General features: G+C 42.1%; 1 protein-coding gene across 2 annotated transcripts in view; it reads right to left on the bottom strand.

The window, feature by feature from the left end:
• SPTBN1 (spectrin beta, non-erythrocytic 1) overlaps positions 1–18,366 on the bottom strand; it is a 140,691-nt gene that overhangs the window by 26,265 nt on the left and 96,060 nt on the right. For both annotated transcript variants that reach the window (XM_063443971.1, XM_063443972.1), the window contains 12 exons: positions 12,556–12,743; positions 11,205–11,322; positions 10,190–10,348; positions 9,189–9,491; positions 8,154–8,307; positions 6,584–7,454; positions 6,355–6,492; positions 5,394–6,150; positions 3,838–4,040; positions 3,514–3,604; positions 2,170–2,316; positions 369–632 (listed from right to left, as the gene is read on the bottom strand). In XM_063443971.1, the coding sequence (XP_063300041.1) occupies positions 369–632; positions 2,170–2,316; positions 3,514–3,604; positions 3,838–4,040; positions 5,394–6,150; positions 6,355–6,492; positions 6,584–7,454; positions 8,154–8,307; positions 9,189–9,491; positions 10,190–10,348; positions 11,205–11,322; positions 12,556–12,743 (3,393 nt within the window). The remainder of the gene's footprint in view (positions 1–368; positions 633–2,169; positions 2,317–3,513; positions 3,605–3,837; positions 4,041–5,393; positions 6,151–6,354; positions 6,493–6,583; positions 7,455–8,153; positions 8,308–9,188; positions 9,492–10,189; positions 10,349–11,204; positions 11,323–12,555; positions 12,744–18,366) is intronic.

The following is an 18,366-nucleotide window of genomic DNA, read 5'->3' as shown; positions in this document are numbered from 1 at the left end:
ATATTAATCACCAACTTCTAATTGGTAACCGACTTTGGCATAATTCCAGAAATCGTCTACACCAAAGCGTCTCATATCCCTATAACCAAATCAGAAATCAGAGTTTACATGGGCAAATGAATGAATTACGCCATTACGCAACACAGTGAGATAGGGGAGATCAGCCTTAACAGGTACATTTGGAATTCTTCCACTATTACAATCTAAGATTAAAATGACATACACTTGCTAGTCTTCGGTCTCTGGATAGACCTGCAAATAATACATGGAGGGTTGAGGTTTTAAAGTATTTAGGAAAGAAGTACTAAACTCCATATATCAATGAACAATTAACATTGTACCATGCCTCGCTCTTATTCATATATTACCTGTTGCTTCTTCAGAAGAATGTTTACACTGGTGAGATCCTTTCCATAGTCATCAGACTGAATCTGGCTCTCCAATCCATGGAGCCACTTATCCAAATCTGCACAGCTCTGGGTGAAAAGTTCAGCTTTATTGGCATCAAACAGTCTCTGGGCTTTCGTCTGGGTGGTAGACTCCAGTTCTTCCCACATCTTGTGCAATGCAGTCATCTTCTCCTTCACTATAGCCTCGGTTTCAGGTTTCTCGGCAATGAGCTGGCTTCCTTCCTGCAAAACCGGCAATGAAGAGCCAATCAAAAATCAATACATTCCTTTGTTTTACAACCAGAAAGAACATTGAAGAAAGCACAGATGTAGATGAATGGCCGAATGTCCCTCTAGAAAGAGGTGGGATAAAGGAATAAAGAACATCTGTTATTTTACAAAGGTAGCCTTTTGGAGGGTCCCCTTAAACTTGCAAAGGGAAAAAAATAAAATAAACCCCCAATACAGTAGCTCCTGAGAGCGGGAGGGGTCCTGTAATTCTTTACTTGTCATAGATATAGGCCAAACTCTGATAAATCTGTTAAACGAAGTCTGTTTTCAGGATTCCATGCATCAGGTAGCCTAGATAATTGTAACAGAAGACAAGCCCACTATAAATTTCAGACTTCTGTTTCAGGGAAGACTTCATCCTAAACATTCATCAACTGCTTTACCACTTCCCATGGAAGGCTGTTTCAGGTATACACATCCTATTTGACGGGAAGTATTTCAATACGACTCTGTATAATATCCTCCAGCTTCAACTAAAAACAAGCCCTGCTCTTCCAGTACCAACAATGTCTAGTGTCCTCCTTCAGCTATATAGACATAATATAGCCTTGGAGAATACGCTTGTGGCTATAGTATTTATGAGGTCCCAAGGTACCATGAATATAAAATGTAGCAATTTAAGCACTGCAACACGTAGTTGACCTATTCATTTTACTTATTTATTGTACAATCTCTGGCTGTTTCGTGAAATTGAAGCCAAGCAAAGGTTCTTACAGAAACATTGATCTACTTTCAGGGATTCCAAGTTAAAACAAATCTTATTTACTTTAATAATACTAGACTGGAGTAAAATATTAAGCAAAGATTAAGTGGGGCAGGATGAGCGGAATATGAAGAAATTTGGGTCAACATTGCCTTCGTTCTTAATGAATTACATTATTACATCCAGATTCTTCGGAGTTTGGTTTTTAATGGTACATGGCAGAGGTATGAAAATAATTTATTGTGGAGTGACCAATCTTTCAGTAGAAATGGAAAGCCAAGTGTCATATTATAGCCCTCAATGAACCTTATGAGAGCAGCAGAGGGGGTACAGATAGTGTATGACTTCTGAAAATCCAGCTTCTCCCCGGTGCAAAATTCAGAAAGTGGGAGAAATAAGGCCATGATTTCCAGCCTATCAAGATTACGAATACCACCATGGCCAGACAGGGAGAAGAGAAGCCGTGTCCAACAGTTTAGCACTATACAAGGTGGAATGCATCACCTTAATACACCAACAGTAACTGCTAATAAAATCAAGATCAATAAAAATAAATTGATTACATTCAGGGCTAGGGTTGTATATATGACCAGGTTGAATCTCGTCTGCATCTCAGATATTCCGGCTATTCAGCCTTCATCATTAGAAAGTTGGATAACTCCTGCGTAGACACCATTTTAAACTATATAGACCGATTCTTTTCCTGGGTAATTTTCGCTACAATGGGCCATTTTTCTTTCCTTTGTCTTACAACAAAAGTGGAACCTACATTGATCACGCCAGTACCTTTTCTATTTTGTCAAGCCATTCCTTGTTGGAAGCAAGTTCTGCCATGAAAGCTTGGTGTTTCAGCCATTTACTGTGTAGATTCCTGGCTTCATCGTAGGACATGTCTCGGGCTGTAAGCATCTTCTCATTGATCCACAGGGACAGCTGGGGGAGAGGGAGAGAACCAAAAACACCTTAATATTGAACCACCACCATAGCAAATAGATTCACTGAAACATCTGGAACACATTAATAATTTAACAGCATATGGAAAATATTAGATATGCCTGATCTTGCCACAGATTAATCTAGCAATATATTTTCCATCCAGATAGGCTCATGGACCGCAATAAAAGCATATATATTTTGCAGAGTCAGTGATGGCTACAAAGATACCATTATTTTATAAGAACAGAGCTTAATTTTTTTCCCCCTACGATTAACTTTACTTTCTCTACCTGGAGAATAAGTAAGTAAGCAAGTGAGGATTGCCAGAAAAAAATCAGTCTACTCCTCCACTTTCCGATTCTTCTAGGGGTTTATAGGAATAATAAGCGCCAATCAATCTAACACTAGCCTTGTGCTGCCTATATCAGACTGCGAGACACATGTAGAATGTATACAGAAATGAAAAATACAGATTGGCATAGCTCAAAGCTTGCTGTTGCCGGAGGAAAATGCACCCGCAACTTGTAATGCCAAGCACAGCATCCTGCCATCTGCAATTTGCATTGCAGACAGCAGGCACCATAGCTGTACTTCATAGATGGTTTTGCCAGCATAGAGAGAAAATTAGGTGCTGCAAAACAAAAACAAAAATACACAGAGCAGTAGATCATGGATTACAAGTACGTTTTCGTAGTATTTCTTTACTAGATGTTGTTCATACTTTGCCCATTCTAGTACGCCCAACAATAACTACTTACTTAATAATTACTAACTTACAAAGAAAAAAAAAAATCAAAAAAAAAAATCAACACTTGACATTAAAATTATACTGAAGTCCTTGTTGACTCTATATGAAGCCCCACTTCTAGGTATCATTGTGCAGAGAAGTTCGTCACGTGGATGCCTTCCCCTTCTTAATTACTGTAGGGCAATGAAAGAATTGAGACTGTAATTTTTACTTTGAGTTTATGTAATCACCCAAAAAAATGACCTGGCAATAATCAGAAAGGTCTTCATCAAGTTTAACAAGTTTGACCTTCCAGGTCAAAATGCAGTCAGGTAATTTTATCGTGACTAAAATAAAAATGTCTTGAAATGATTTAATACATCACTTTAAATGGCTGGGTAAAAGGGCTGGTGTCCGGACACACATTGTAAAAACTAACCTACTGATGAACAGGGTCATTATCCTACCTCTTGACAATCCTGAAGAAACTTCTGCATTTCACGGTTGTCCTTTAGACGTGTCAAGAGGTCATTTGCTGCTTCTCGGTTTCTCTTATGTCTGTGAAATAAATAAATAAATGTTGTACAATCTTTTGTAGGCAATATTGGCAACTTTAGAACTGCATATAATATTTACAAGACCGTATTTATTAAAGGAAGTTCACTTCACTTTAGAAGATCAAACCCGTAGAAAAATGCACAATTTCAAAATGGTACTTTGGAGAATATAAATGCAATATAAAACTGCACAAAATAGACAGAATGTACAATGTGCTTAAGAGTAACACTTACCTATCATCAATTGAATCAACTTTTTCTTGAATCTTATCAGAGTTGATGTTTTCATCATTGACCAATCGCCTTCCGGTTTCAATCACCGCATTGATCTTCTCCTCGCTGGCATCCATTGTCGTCATGAAATCTTCCTGCTTCTTGATGGCTGCTTCTGCAGCTTCCAAAGTGTTGGGCATTTCGGTGTGTGCCAAGACATATTCCTGCATGAAGACAATAAATTAGGCAGATCTCTGTGAAGAAACGGATAATACATTGCCAAACTTTACCAAGGCTTCTGAGTTCCTTGTGTATGGCTATCTGAAGAGCATCATGCCTTCCATTTGTAAATTAGAGCAGAACCTACCAATACTGGGGTACTCAATATCGTGTTGCCATAAGGTGTGGCTAAATCCCATCATTTTTACATTTTTAAAATGGGCAATTTTAAGTAGCTCTGTAACATTTCAAAAAGTGCAATTTTCCTCATATGCATGTAATTGTGAAAGCTTTTATAAGATTCTACATGCATGAAGGCACAGCCGACAAGCAAAAAAAAATCCAGATACAAAAAAATGGTCTCTAAAAAATAAAATAAAATAGCCATTCCTTAAATGGACACTGTAGACACTATAAATATTTCATCTCATTGAATTGCTATAGTGCCTGCTTCCCACTAGCACGGTCCCTCCATTCAGTGTTAAACCATTTTCCATAAGGCTTTCTGGCCGCCCACCGTCCAGCACTCAACTGAGATATGGTTAAAACAGGTTACACACCCTCCCTTGTAGCCATACCGATTTATTCCAGCAATGGTCACTGTAACACGCTCAGCCAATCACAATGTATCATTTAGCATTGGAACGTTATAAATGGTTTAACTTGAATGGAAGGAAGGTGCCATGGGTCTCCAGACATTCTAACCACTTCAATCACGAGAAGCGGTTACAGTGCCTACAGTTCCAGTTCCCTTTAATGTCATGATAAAGTTCCTCTAATGGGAATGATCACTTATCTGCAATTAAAAATCACTAAATAAAATGTAAAATCATATAGAACGGATTAACATTTTTTCATATGAAACCATTTTCTTTTAAAATTTATATTAATGATTTAGCAAATTACATCACAATCTAGTTCAAAGGCTCATGTTGAAAATGAGAAGAAAATGGAAAGATTGTATAATTTCTCCTCTTGTCTGTATCATTTCTCTGTGCCAACGATCAGGTTTTAAGGACTGAGCATATAACAAGGTCTGACTAGAAGAGACACACAGTCTCCCTACGTGACAAGATATGGATTTCTGACATTTGATAATCAAACTTCACAAACAGATATCTGTTCAATATAGAGGATAAATGAACATAATATTAAAAATGATGAGAAATTCTCCTTTAAGACAACCAAAAGTTGTCTTGAGCTCTATAGATATATAAAATAAAATTACTTAGATCTGGTTGTAAGATATTAATACTATCCAGATTATAAGGTACTTTCTGTTACCAATTTAAATCATGAAATAAAGATTTAATAAAATTGATATTGACCTCAGAGATTTTCTTTAAAATACACGGTACCTGGTTATTGAGAAAAGCTTCTGCTTGCTTGGTATCTCTAAGGAAGAGCTGATAAGCATGGGACTGTGACAGGAGGTTTTGCCGGTTCTCCCACATTTTGTGAAGCTCGTTCCATCCGGTGTCAAGAGCCTGGAGACGCTGACGCAAGAACATATATTGTGCATCTGTTTGTCCCTGTGTCACCATCTCACCCATGTCCCGCATTTTCTGGTAATCCTCTTCATAGTTGTTAATTTCATTTTTAATGCCTTCGTGTTGAGTAAGCAGCTTTTCGGCCTCAGCTAATGTGTTTGGCATATCTTCTGAGGCAATAACAGTCTGAGTTCTAGATAGCCAGGACTGGAAATCATCCAAGTCTCGAAGGAACTGCTGCAGCTTGCTGGCTTCTCCCAAAGACTCTTCTCGGTTCTTAAGAGTGGTTTTCATCTCTTCCCAAACATCGTTGATTTCAGCAAGTCTATCCATGATGGCCTGAGCCTGGTCAGGGTGTTCTGCTTCCAATTTTTCTGCCTCTTTCTGTAAATCAGTTAATTTAGCCTCTATGGCAGCCAGGTCTCGTTCCATACCAGTTAACTTCCTCTGGAGAGCCATGACTCCTGCAAGGTCATTGCCCAGTTCCTGCGTGGATTCAATCACTTTGGTCTTTTCTCGAATCCAAGACTTTGTCTCATTGCACTCAAGATGATAATTCTGAATACTGAGGGCTGAGCTTAGTGAATCTTTTGTTCTGTCAACCAGTTCTCTAAATTGACTCCACCTGGCAAAACAAATTGTTTACACAAATTAGCAATTTTATTATTATTCTAATTTAGCTGTGCATTTGTGAAGAAAGTCATGCTCAAACTTACAATCTATGAGAATATAGAGACAACTAGAATTATTAACTGAAATGAACTTCACACAAAATCAATTGGGAAAAACAAGTTGGTCTTTGGTTTCTATACAGAGCTTCCAAACTAACCTGGTGTTCAGCTTGTCTTGCTGTGCTTTGATTTCGCGTTCACTTGGATGTCCGCTGTGAATCAGCTGACGAGCAATTTGGTTTACAACAGCCACGCGTGAAGCTTGATTGTTCATTTCTGGCTCCAAACTTTCAAATCTAAAATTAGAAAAGATTGAAATTACAAATAAATTACTTTAAAAACTGCCCCAAGTTAACGTAGGTGAATAGGTCGTTAAAGGATTGTCACCTGTGTTGGATGACCTCCAAGTCTTCCAGTTTCTCTGGGATTTGCATATTGTTTAGCCACTGCTCCTTCTCATCAATCCATAGTTCACATGCATCTGCCTCACTGAACATCTTGTACAACGTGAGGGCATCTTGAAGGGCCTGTTTCCGAAGCCGCGACAGTTCCGCCAACTCTTTGTAACGTTCCTCAATTCCTGACAACCTACCCTGTACTTCCGAAGAATCAATTTGGTCCTCCGGAAGAGCAGCAGCCTGCTCGTGAAGGGCATCGATAGTTGACCTGTAATTTGCAATTTCTTCGGCAACATCCTTGTGCTTTTTTACTAAGGATTGAGTGGAATATTCATCATGGCCAACATCATTGCTGGACACAATTCTCAAAACATCTAACATCCAAGCATCAATGTCATCAGCATCTGCCTGGAACTGATGGAAACTGGATGTTTCTTCCAGACGTTTCTTCCTTATAGAAGACAACTGTGCAAGGTGAGCCCACTGTTGCTGAATATCATCAATTCTTTCACGTATTTTCTCAGAGCCGAAATGATCTTCTGCAATCATCTCCTCTCCTTCCTTTATGGTTTGCAGGAGATGACCACTGCGTCCACTCATTTCATCCTCAAATGCTTTATGCTTGCTTAGCAGGCGGACAACACTTGTCAAATCCTTTCCGTAGTCATCTGAAGACAATATCTGTTCCTTCTCCCTAATCCATCCTTCCTCTTCTGCCATCTCCCAGAAAAACTTCCATAAACGCCTAGACTCTTCCAGACGTGACCTTCTTTCTGAAGCAAGCTGGCATAACTCTTGGTAGCAAAATTCCATATGGGCCACCCGATCCCGAATAACCTGAGGGTCACATGGCGTATAACCTATAATGAGACAAAACAACACATGGCATGTATGTATATCAGAGCATGTATGTATATCAGAGCATTGTCTGCACACTAAACGTAGCAAGATGAATTTTTGTCAAATGCATTCTTTTTAGTCAGGTTGTCCAATAATTAGGGAAACTGGATAAAATATTTTTACTTAACACCTTTGCCTTTTTCAAGCATCAAAGCTTGAATTAGACTTTTTTCTTTTTCTGTACAGTGGAAAACTGAGCTACTCCGCAAAGAGCCCATCCTGATTGGCCATTGAATTTCAAGATGGCCACCTTCACACTGTAAAATGGTCAGGCAATTATACTAAACATAGTATGTCTTAGATAGAGGAACATATTAGTAATACGTTGGGGATTGTTGTTTTAAACTGCTTTAAATAATTTTGTGGGATAAATGGCACAAGTTCATTATATTTCACAAGTCTTAACTTGGTCTGAAAACCACAAAGAGAAATGTTGTAAGTTGTGCTTACTAGTATCGAGGAAGCAACAGAAAAAAGAAAAAAGGCAACGTCCTGTGCTGAAATATTGACGAGAAAAGTTCCCTGTATAGTAGATTTGATGCACTACTGAACACCCACAAATATGACATAAGTATAAAAAAAATAAGTAAATTAATAGGGAGAATACAAATGAAACAAAAGAATGTTGTGGATAAGAGTAACCGGCCACTGTATTTTACCTTCTCCACCTGCTGCGAATCTCTGGGCAGAGGCGTTGACTGCTCTTACTCTCTCCGCTTGAATGGAGATGTCTGCTTCTACCAAGGTGTGTTTCTGCAACAAGTCCTCAACCCCCAACAAATGCTTCCCATAATCTTGAGACAACAAAAGCACCTAGAAGATTATACAAAAATAATAAATACATTTGTCAAGTTGTTCATCCAAGAAATCCGATTGTCATTATGGAGTCATGAAGGAATGGTTTCCCTTGTTGGGGCATAATTGGAAATGGCTACAATTGTTTTTTTTTCTTTTGGATCCACAGCATAAAAGAATGGGTATCAAGGTTGAACTCTATGGACTGTAGTCTTTTTTCCAACCTAGACTACTACGTAATTATGATATTCTAAAACATTGATATAGTGTCTGGGATAAGCTTTAACTAATAAAAAAAACCTCAACTACGAAAATATAGAATAGTACAAGCTGCCACCTTCTGACCGTTTTGGAGTGGTGCTTAACCTATATTGTGTTTTAAAAAAAAAAAAAAAAAAAAAGTGTTGAAATACCCAGGAAATAAATTACGGCATGAATTAGAATTCCAAGTAATATTGCACGCACTATTAATATTGGTGTGAGTGCTCCTGTGCATGCCTTAATGCTATTTGTAGGAAAGCAGAGATCTTCCAAAAACAATATTAGCATTACAGTCATTGCACACATGTGAACTAACTGATGTAATTAGCACATGATATATTGAGAGGTGTGTGTGTGTGTGTCATGAAAACCCATGACTGGGGCTACTGAAGTTACCGTCGGCTGGCTACTTCCTTGTTGCTCTCAAGTGAGCATGTGAAACTTTGCTAGCTAAAATTCATTTAAATGTAAAAATTATTTTTGCATATTTAACACACTGTCACTACATCAAGCTGCAGTGGTTATGGGGGTTTGGAATGTTCCCGAAATAATGTTCACAAACTGGTACTGAACACAATGGCTGTTAATTTTACTAAACGTTTCCTTGGATACGCAAGATTTAAGATTCAACGACCCACCTTCATTTCATCCATCCAGTCCATAATGTACAGCATTTCCTGGAAGACCTTCTGCAATCCAAGGTTCATCTCAAGGCGCTGTCGCCGAGCTCGAAGCAGCTCAAGGAGATACTCCCACAGCCGGATGACATTATCTTTGCGAGCCGTGATGCGCTTGATGTCGTGGTAATTTTCAGCTTCCAGTTCTCTTGCCACAGCTACCACAGCTTGTACACGTTCTTCATATGCCGCAATGTCTGTTTCAATAGCTTCATGCTTCTTCGTTGCTGCCTCAACAGCTGGCAGGTCAAAACCAAAGTTATCCTGCAACAAAAAGTGACATTTAGGGTCTTATTCACAGTTTGAAGTGATTTAAGTCTTCCAGTCACATGGGGTCTATACACATTCCTGCATAAAACAAACTTCATTCCTGGATGTTTTGCAATCTCACTAGCCTTTACGGTTATGCATGCATCAACACACAATGAATCTTGATGCAGAAAGCGGTCCATTTCTAGCGGCCATTTTGAATAGGGAGAAAAAGTTAATTATATCAAACCTCCCCTTGCCGGCACCTAATGCACACGCGCAACAAGCGCCATGAGCAGTAGGCCTTCCCCTATAGAAAATAGGGGATTTGATGACTCTGGACATCCTCAATGTCACATTCAGACAGTCAAACAGCAGGAATTGCCTCCTGAGGGCTGTCTGGTAGACTGCCACTAGAGGCCGTATTAACCCTGCAATATATATATATATATATATTGCAAGGTTAAGGGGACAGACACTGCACCCAGACCACTTGAATGAGATGAAGTGTCCCTTTTAATAATAATAATAATAAAAAAACTAAATGCAATCTTTAAAATACATTATGACAAGTTTCATCAAAATCTAACATTTTGAAAGATTTACATTTCAGAACAGAATTCAATGTATCAACTACATTACACCCAAGTCACGTTACAGGATTCATGACCAATGTCTACCAGTCTCCTAAGAATATATCAATCTTTTCGTACCTGGGAGACCAGTCGTTGGTTTTCACTGAGCCAGGTTTCCCTCATAGCTGCCTTGCGATCAAACCTGCGAGCAAGTTGCTCCAGTTTCTCCTGTCGGATTAGCTCGTTTCGGAGCGCCAGTTCTCTCTCGTGTTCAGCTTTTTCCAGTCTTTCCCAGGCCTAACAATCGTGACGACACACATACATTGCGATTATTTACTTATTTAAATCATTAGCAGTACGAAACTAAAAAAAAAAAAAAATTATAAATAAAATAATGCATAAATGGAAAACACTGGCCCATTCTTGAAACCTTAAAGCTCAAATACTCTAAAAAAATACAATCTGTCACATGTTCCTCTTAATATATTATTTTAAAAAAAAGAAATCACTTTAAATCTGCACAGCAATAGGAGCTTCATATCTGAAGTTGCATGTTAAGGCAGATATTATACATAAAAACAAAAAAGAAAACAGACAAAAAAAACGTAGAGAGAGAATCCTCATTGTGAATGAAAGGAACAAGATTCTTGCAGTTACTACATATTTTAGTAGGTGCCTGTGGCAGCTAGGAATCGGGCCTGTGAGGGTTGGCAAGACTTGGCAGTAGGACAAAATGTAGCAGAGAAACCAAAATCTCCGAAGGGAATGGCTTGTAACATTTCACAATTCCCTGCTAAGAATCTTCTGTGTAGTTTCGTAGAAGGGAGAGCACTTCTTGGCATTTCTACTAATGTGCATTTCTACTAATGTGCACTAAAACGTTTTTTTCTGGGCATGTATCAAACTAATTTTTTTATTTATTTGCATTCCTTTTACTTTCATTTTTATATTGCGAATTCAACTGTGTGATATTTGTAGGAAAAGCGTTCCTTCTGTGTCTATCACGTAAACAAATAATATATTACTCAATTCCCATAAATGTTTTCAGCATCACGCAGCTGTGTAAAAAATTAAAGGGGTTAAATCTCTCATCGTTCCAAGGTTTAAGTGATTTCCTTATCAGCACTGAGACCAGGAATGATTTATTCCTTACCTTGTTAATGTCGGAGATGAGTTTGCCTTCCCTCGGCATGTACACTTTCTGATTATTGGCCCTCATTTTACTCTGAATGGTGAAAAGAAGAACCTCCAAATTCCCTTTCTCTGTAAACCTAAAAAAGAAAAATAGTGGGAAACGCATATTAGCACACCACTGGGGAAGTGTGTATAGATATATAGTCTCTGCATAATATTGCTAATATATCTGTATTAGAACCCATTAGAATTTACTATGGGACCGATCTACTAAGCGCTTATACTTTCGATTCACTATATAATAAATAAGTCAGTGCTCAAAGCACTCATACAGGATTTAGGTGTATACTAATTCAGGTCTGATGGGAAAACTGGCAAAACCTGGACTACGGTTGTGCCTTGAGGACTGGGTTGTGAATTACTGATCTAATATAATTCATGTTATTAAGGCCAGGTAATGTAAATAACTGGCTGCTTAATGGATATTGTTTGTCATGTTGTAGAAATTTATTCCAAATCAGACACATAGAAACATAGAATGTGACGGCAGATAAGAACCATTCGGCCCATCTAGTCTGCCCAATTTTCTAAATACTTTCATTAGTCCCTGGCCTTATCTTATAGTTAGGATAGCCTTATGCCTATCCCACGCATGCTTAAACTCCTTTACTGTGTTAACCTCTACCACTTCAGATGGAAGGCTATTCCATTATCACCAAACATGAAAACAAAACACATACATATAATTGTAAAACCGGTACACAGCACATCTATTTTTAATGAAATTTCATGCAGGAATAACGATACTGTGCAAGTAAATAGACTACTCCCTATTGAGTAGCTTTATTCATTGTCATGAAGGAAATTACTAGTTTTCGAGTTTCCCTTGTTCTATATAGATTTACTTAAAACAGGGTTGCCCAAAGGGCAGATCTAGTGAGGTTTTAAAACAAACTCACATGATGCTTTGTCATTCTAAAGACATTCTCGATGATGCACGCAAAGCATCATTGGAGTTGTACTTGTAGGACATCGGGAAATCGACCTATTGAACACCCCTGACATAAAACAATGAAACAAACTACATGTCCCTCAAGCTCTTCTTACACAGAGGTTTTAATGGGATGTGATGTGGGAACAATGAATACATCAGAAACAAGCCTTAGACACTTACGGCACACATTTCTACAAGTTGGTTAGTTTTTTGTAAATTTATATAACTTCTTTTTACAAGAAATATTTTACTTGAAATACTTTGACAAATATACATATAAAGTTACTCCCATGACAGATTTATCCTTATGTTGTATTCTCCTCTTTTTAACGCATATGGCCCTACCCAAGGACTAGAATTTATTACGGGGTCTTACTTTGGTGGCTTTTCCACTGTTCGGTACGTGTTGAACGCCTGGAGTTGCTGTTGAACACCCACCAACGAGTTGGCAAATTTCCGGTTATTTAAGATGATTATAGTTTGTTCAATCCACTCCAGGAGGTCAGAAGCCAATGATTCATATTTCTCAATCATTTTCTCAGTTTCAATAGCATTGTCCAGTACCTAAAGAACAAAAGCCACAAACCCACATTGTTATGCGTTATAATTTGGTTAGGGAACGTAAAGTCTTTTCAGAAGCTAGATATAAAAACAGTAGGCATAGGACCTCGAAGGAAGATGGACGCTTGATCCCTGAGCTCTCTCTCCCCCCATTACTATAAACCGCTACCATCGGCATCCCTTCCAGCCACAACCCTCCCCAAACAACACTGCACTGCCCCGCACGACCTGCCTGACACCCGGCAACATGGGAGGAGGGAAAAAAAAGAAAGAGCAGACGCCATCGGTCGCATCGCTCTTCCGCACGCCAAACCCCTCGCAGAGGCCTACCTACTCCCAACAAATGGAGGAGGAAGACTCCGACCCTGAAGAAATCGCCCCCTCATCGAACCCGACGGCCCCACTCACCATAGCTGTACTCCGTGGCATGCTCAGAGAGGCTACCGCAGACATCAAATCCCACGTGGCAACGGAGATCTCGAAACAGCTAGAGGGCCTCAAAACCGAAGTGGCCACCCTTGCCTCCAAAACAGATAAAGCTGAGACCCACATCACCAAACTCCAGACTACCACGGCGGAACACGCTCAAGACATCGCCTATTTTCACGGCAAAATTGCGGCCCTGGAAGACGGCTTGGAAGACCTCAATAATAGGTCGCGGAGAAACAACATCCGGATCCGCGGCCTCCCCGAAACGGTAACTTTAGACCAACTACTGCCCACGCTGAGGTCCATATTTAAAGATGTAGCCCCTGATCTCACCCCCAGAGACCTAGAAATGGATAGGGCCCACCGGGCCTTGAAACCTCCTAACCTCAATCAGGCCACTCCCAGGGATGTCATCACTCGCCTCCACTACTTCCCAGCAAAGGAGAAATTAATTCAAATGGCCAGACAGATGCAGCCCAAATACAAAGATGTCCCCCTTACTTTCTTCCAAGACCTCGCCCCGTCTACACTGAAGAAACGGAGGGATCTTAAACCCCTCACTGTGGCCCTCCAACAGCAGGGGCTGAAATATATGTGGGGCCATCCCTTTAAACTAGTTGTCAGGAAAGATGATCAAACCCACATACTCCTTCACCCGGCGGAGATGGTCCCCTTCGCGGAATCCCTAGGGATTCAATTAATCAAACAGGTCCCTTTCCTCCACCGGGACACAGGGAACCGCCCGGATGGCAGGCCCAGATCTCCGCGCCCCACAAAAAAACAAAAGCAGCAAAGGATGGACATGGGGGCTGACCGACCCTCTCAAGACTGGTAACCACTTCACTTACCCGTCCCCTGCAACACCCGCACCGGAACACCACACCCTGCGAAGCCCCACACCGGAGTATGCACTCACTCCTGACCGCACACCAACTACGACTCCATGACCACCTCCAACGGAGATCTAGACATCGTCCGTCCCCCGGACTCTGACAGTACGGACACACTATGGCTAAAGCCTAACTGCCTCCCACAAACCCCCACGAATGCACATATCAGAAGCACCCCACCTTCCACCTGGACCATCACCGCCGCAGACCTGGAGAAGCTCTCAGTCCTTAACAGACCTGGACACCCCGGCTCCCAAAGCTCCCTCGCCAAGCTCGGATCACTGGGCACAGGACATATCCCTCCATACCCTCTGGAGCACAGCAAGTATTGATCAGGACTTCTTGGGGAGGGGACCGGGGGGAATGAGGGCGAGCCACGAGGCTTGGGGTTCTAAATTTAGCTACCCTTGTGAGACACTTGGTCATCCAGCTATTGCCCCTCGACACCTGGACAATATGGACACACACCCGGGGATACACCCCCTCTCTGGCCCCTATCTATGGGAATCCTGCTAGGCCTCCTGGAAATGGGGACAGGGGGGGGGGAAAGAGAGAAAAAGAGTGAGGGGTTGTAAAAACTCTCTCTTATTTTTGTGTTTGTTTTGTTTTGCTTTGCTTTGCTTATTTATATATTTATTTATTTGTTTATTTATTTATTTTTTTATTTATTTTTTTTAATTTTATTTATTTATTTAAATTTTTTTTATTTTTTTTTTATTTTCTTTCTTCATTCCTGTTTTTCCAAGGTAAAACAACAAGAAGGGCTCTTAGATGAGCTGCGTGGACAATACCTGCAGATCACCTGTACTCTTCACCTGATTTTCCTGGTATCGTTGATATTTTTGTTCGCATCTCAATGTTTAATGACTAAACTATTTGCTTTCCTAGAACACACCCCTAATACACCCTACTGCACCGCAAACTTCAAGAGACATTGCACCGCACTGACTAACTATAGCCCCAGGTTCATAGACTATCATCGAGATACCACATGTCTAAACCGATGGACCCCATCCCTACTGCACCAGAAACCCCTCGACCCACCCAGGACACATTGACCTGCCCCTTATACAGCGCCCCACGCGCAACATTGACGTGAAACTCCACTATACCACAGATAGGAGACAGGGGGGACACCCCCCCCAAAAAAAAAAAAAAAAAAAAAAAAAAAAGCACCGACACTCCCCACTCCAGAGATGGGGCCCCAAGAAAGACTCCGGGCGACTCACGAGTCGGTCTCCATCGGACCGGACTTACCCCACTCATACATACAGGGCCCAGAGACTACATATATACACCGGTGCGGGTTGACTCAAGCTATAATTCCTAAGAGTTCACTGTTGTTTACTCATGTTCAACTTTACCTATGTTTCTAGTTATTTACATGTTTGTATTTGCATGGAAAGGCACCTCCTCTCTAGAAGACGACGGACCTGCTCCTATTAACGGACCGTACAACACACGACCGACACTCCTCGTATAACAAGAAATCCTTCACCTCACCTCCCGAACCAGAAATCAGCTGACCCCCACCTCCCACCTGTGGCGACAAGAAGGGACCACTCACGTCTCAGCTAAGTACCGCCACCTCTGAGAACCTGAAACCGTGAGTGAACCATCCCAATACGTGCTGGGGGGAGAGACGAAGGGAGCATGAAAACCTTCCTCCTCTCTCCCCCAGGTACGCGCACACGCCCACATCAGGGCACAATTCACACCTACCCCCCCTCAGGCTCTACTAACACCCCCTAATTTGCCTGGCTGACATTCAGTAAGACCAGGGACCCTACACACACACACACACCCACCTCTCTCCCCGCCCAACCCAACGACCAACCTAGCCTCACCCTCCCCCCACCTCCCCCCCCCCACATTGTTATTTCACGGTACATCTTAGGAACCTCCTCAAACTAATACACTTCCGCCACATTTAAACCACCAGAGATGCCTAGAACAATCTCGTGCATATCCCTTAACTGCAAGGGCCTTAATAATCCAACTAAACGGCACCAACTTTTGAGATGGGCAACCCGCTCGAGGGCAGAACTGATCCTCCTCCAAGAAACACATTATGATGACTCCAGACCCTTCCCTCTACGCAACAAGCACTACACAACTTGCCACCTCGCAAACTCCCCTAATGGGAAAAGAAATGGAGTGGCCATTCTAGTACATAAATCCTGCCCGATACACTTCACGCGCACCGTCCCAGACCCCCAGGGCCGTTACCTCACAATAGAGGGCCACTTAGGGAACCATAAATATGCAATTACCTCCCTATACGCACCTAACACCCTCGACGCATCTTTCTGGTCGACCCTCAAAGCACACCTCAAACTGTTCAACTCCCACCACTTGATTATAGGAGGGGATTTTAATGCAACCATTGCCCCTGAGTTGGACCGCAAACGACCCGCTCCCCACAAACGAGGGTTCACTCCCCGCCCCACGAGACTAGACAGGACCCTCGCAAACTTCACACTCCACACGGGCCTCCATGACGTGTGGCGGCTACACCACCCCAATACCCTAGATTTCACATTCTTTTCTCATCCCCACTCCTCGTACTCCAGAATAGATATGTTTCTGATTTCTCCCTCCCTTCTACCCCAGGCCACGAAATCGACAATAGGTACTATCGCGTGGTCAGACCATGCGGAGATCTCCCTCGACATAGAACTCCCCTTAGCAGCCAGGACCTGGACTTGGAGGCTGAACCCCACTCTGCTGCAAAACCCAGAAATTCGACGTAATACACACACTGCTATAAAACACTACTTCACCGAAAATATACACTCTGTCACCTCACCCAGTTCACTTTGGGCAGCTCACAAAACGGTTATCCGAGGCACCCTGATTGAACAAGCCACGAGACTCAAGAGACAGAAACTCAAAGATCTAGAACACCACATACACTCCCTAAGAGCTATCTCTGCTCGACACAAACAGGACCCCTCCCCGGACAAGCTAGCCCAAATACAGATACACCAACAAGCTATCAAGACCTTTATGTCCAAAGACTCCCAAAAAGCGCTTCTCTGGACTAAACAACTTTTCTATGACAAATCCAATAAAGCAGACTCGCTCTTGGCCCACAAACTGCGCCATAAAACTCGAACCAAAAACATAGACCACATTAACTCCCCCGGAGGTACCACACACACCACCCCTGACCAAATCGCCTCCGTCTTCGCCGCGTACTTCGCAAACCTTTACGACCACCAATCACAATCGGGACATGACCACCCAATTGACCCTCAAGCTATAGAATCTTACCTCGAGCGCATCCCTCTCCCTGCGCTCTCAGACGACACGAGAGAACGACTCGCTATGCCCATCACAGAGGAAGAAATAGCGCTAGTCATTAAATCTCTTAAACCTCACAAATGCCCAGGCCCAGACGGATTCACGGGCCAATATTACAAATCATTCCCGGACGCCCTCCTACCCCACTTAACCACACTGTTTAACTCGCTACTTCAGGGCGACGCACTACCAGAGGATATGCTGAGATCAAACATCACCCTAATCCCGAAACCGAACAAATCACTCTCTGACCCAGGCCACTACAGACCAATATCCCTCCTTAATGTGGATATCAAAATCTTTACCAAACTCCTAGCAAACCGCATCCAATACTCCCTACCCAAACTAATCCATCCCGACCAAGTAGGTTTCATCCCCTCAAGACAGGCCAGTGATAATACCAGGCGCATATTAGACCTCATTTGGGTGGCAACACATAAAAAGACCCCGACCCTCCTTCTCTCCATGGATGCCGAGAAGGCTTTTGATCGCCTCCTTTGGCCCTTCCTCTTTGCCACCCTCAGGAAATTCAGAATCCCCGACCCCATCATAGCGGCCCTTAAATCCCTTTACAATAACCCTACGGCCACCCTTCTCGTACCCAATTCCGGACCTACCTCATTTAAAATTCATAATGGCACTAGGCAGGGCTGCCCTCTCTCTCCGCTCCTCTTCGCCCTTTCCTTAGAACCCCTTCTACAAAAGATACGAGACACCCCGCAAATCACCGGTCTCAAGGTGAGACACACCGAATATAAGATTGCGGCTTATGCCGACGATATCCTCCTCACACTCGCGAACCCAACCCAATCCATCCCTCCCCTACTGTCCCTCTTGAACGAATACGCGGCACTCTCAGGATATAAACTGAACCTAGATAAAACGGAGACACTCCCACTGGGGATCCCTGAACGCGACCTAAGAAGCCTCCGCCACTCACACCCATTTAAATATAACACGACTAGTATCCCGTACCTTGGCATCCTCCTACCGGCCAACCC

Source organism: Pelobates fuscus, chromosome 2, assembly GCF_036172605.1.
Source record: "Pelobates fuscus isolate aPelFus1 chromosome 2, aPelFus1.pri, whole genome shotgun sequence".
Lineage (NCBI taxonomy): Eukaryota > Metazoa > Chordata > Amphibia > Anura > Pelobatidae > Pelobates > Pelobates fuscus.
Note: the sequence above shows the minus strand (reverse complement) of the source record. Positions and strands in the feature narration are given on the sequence as shown.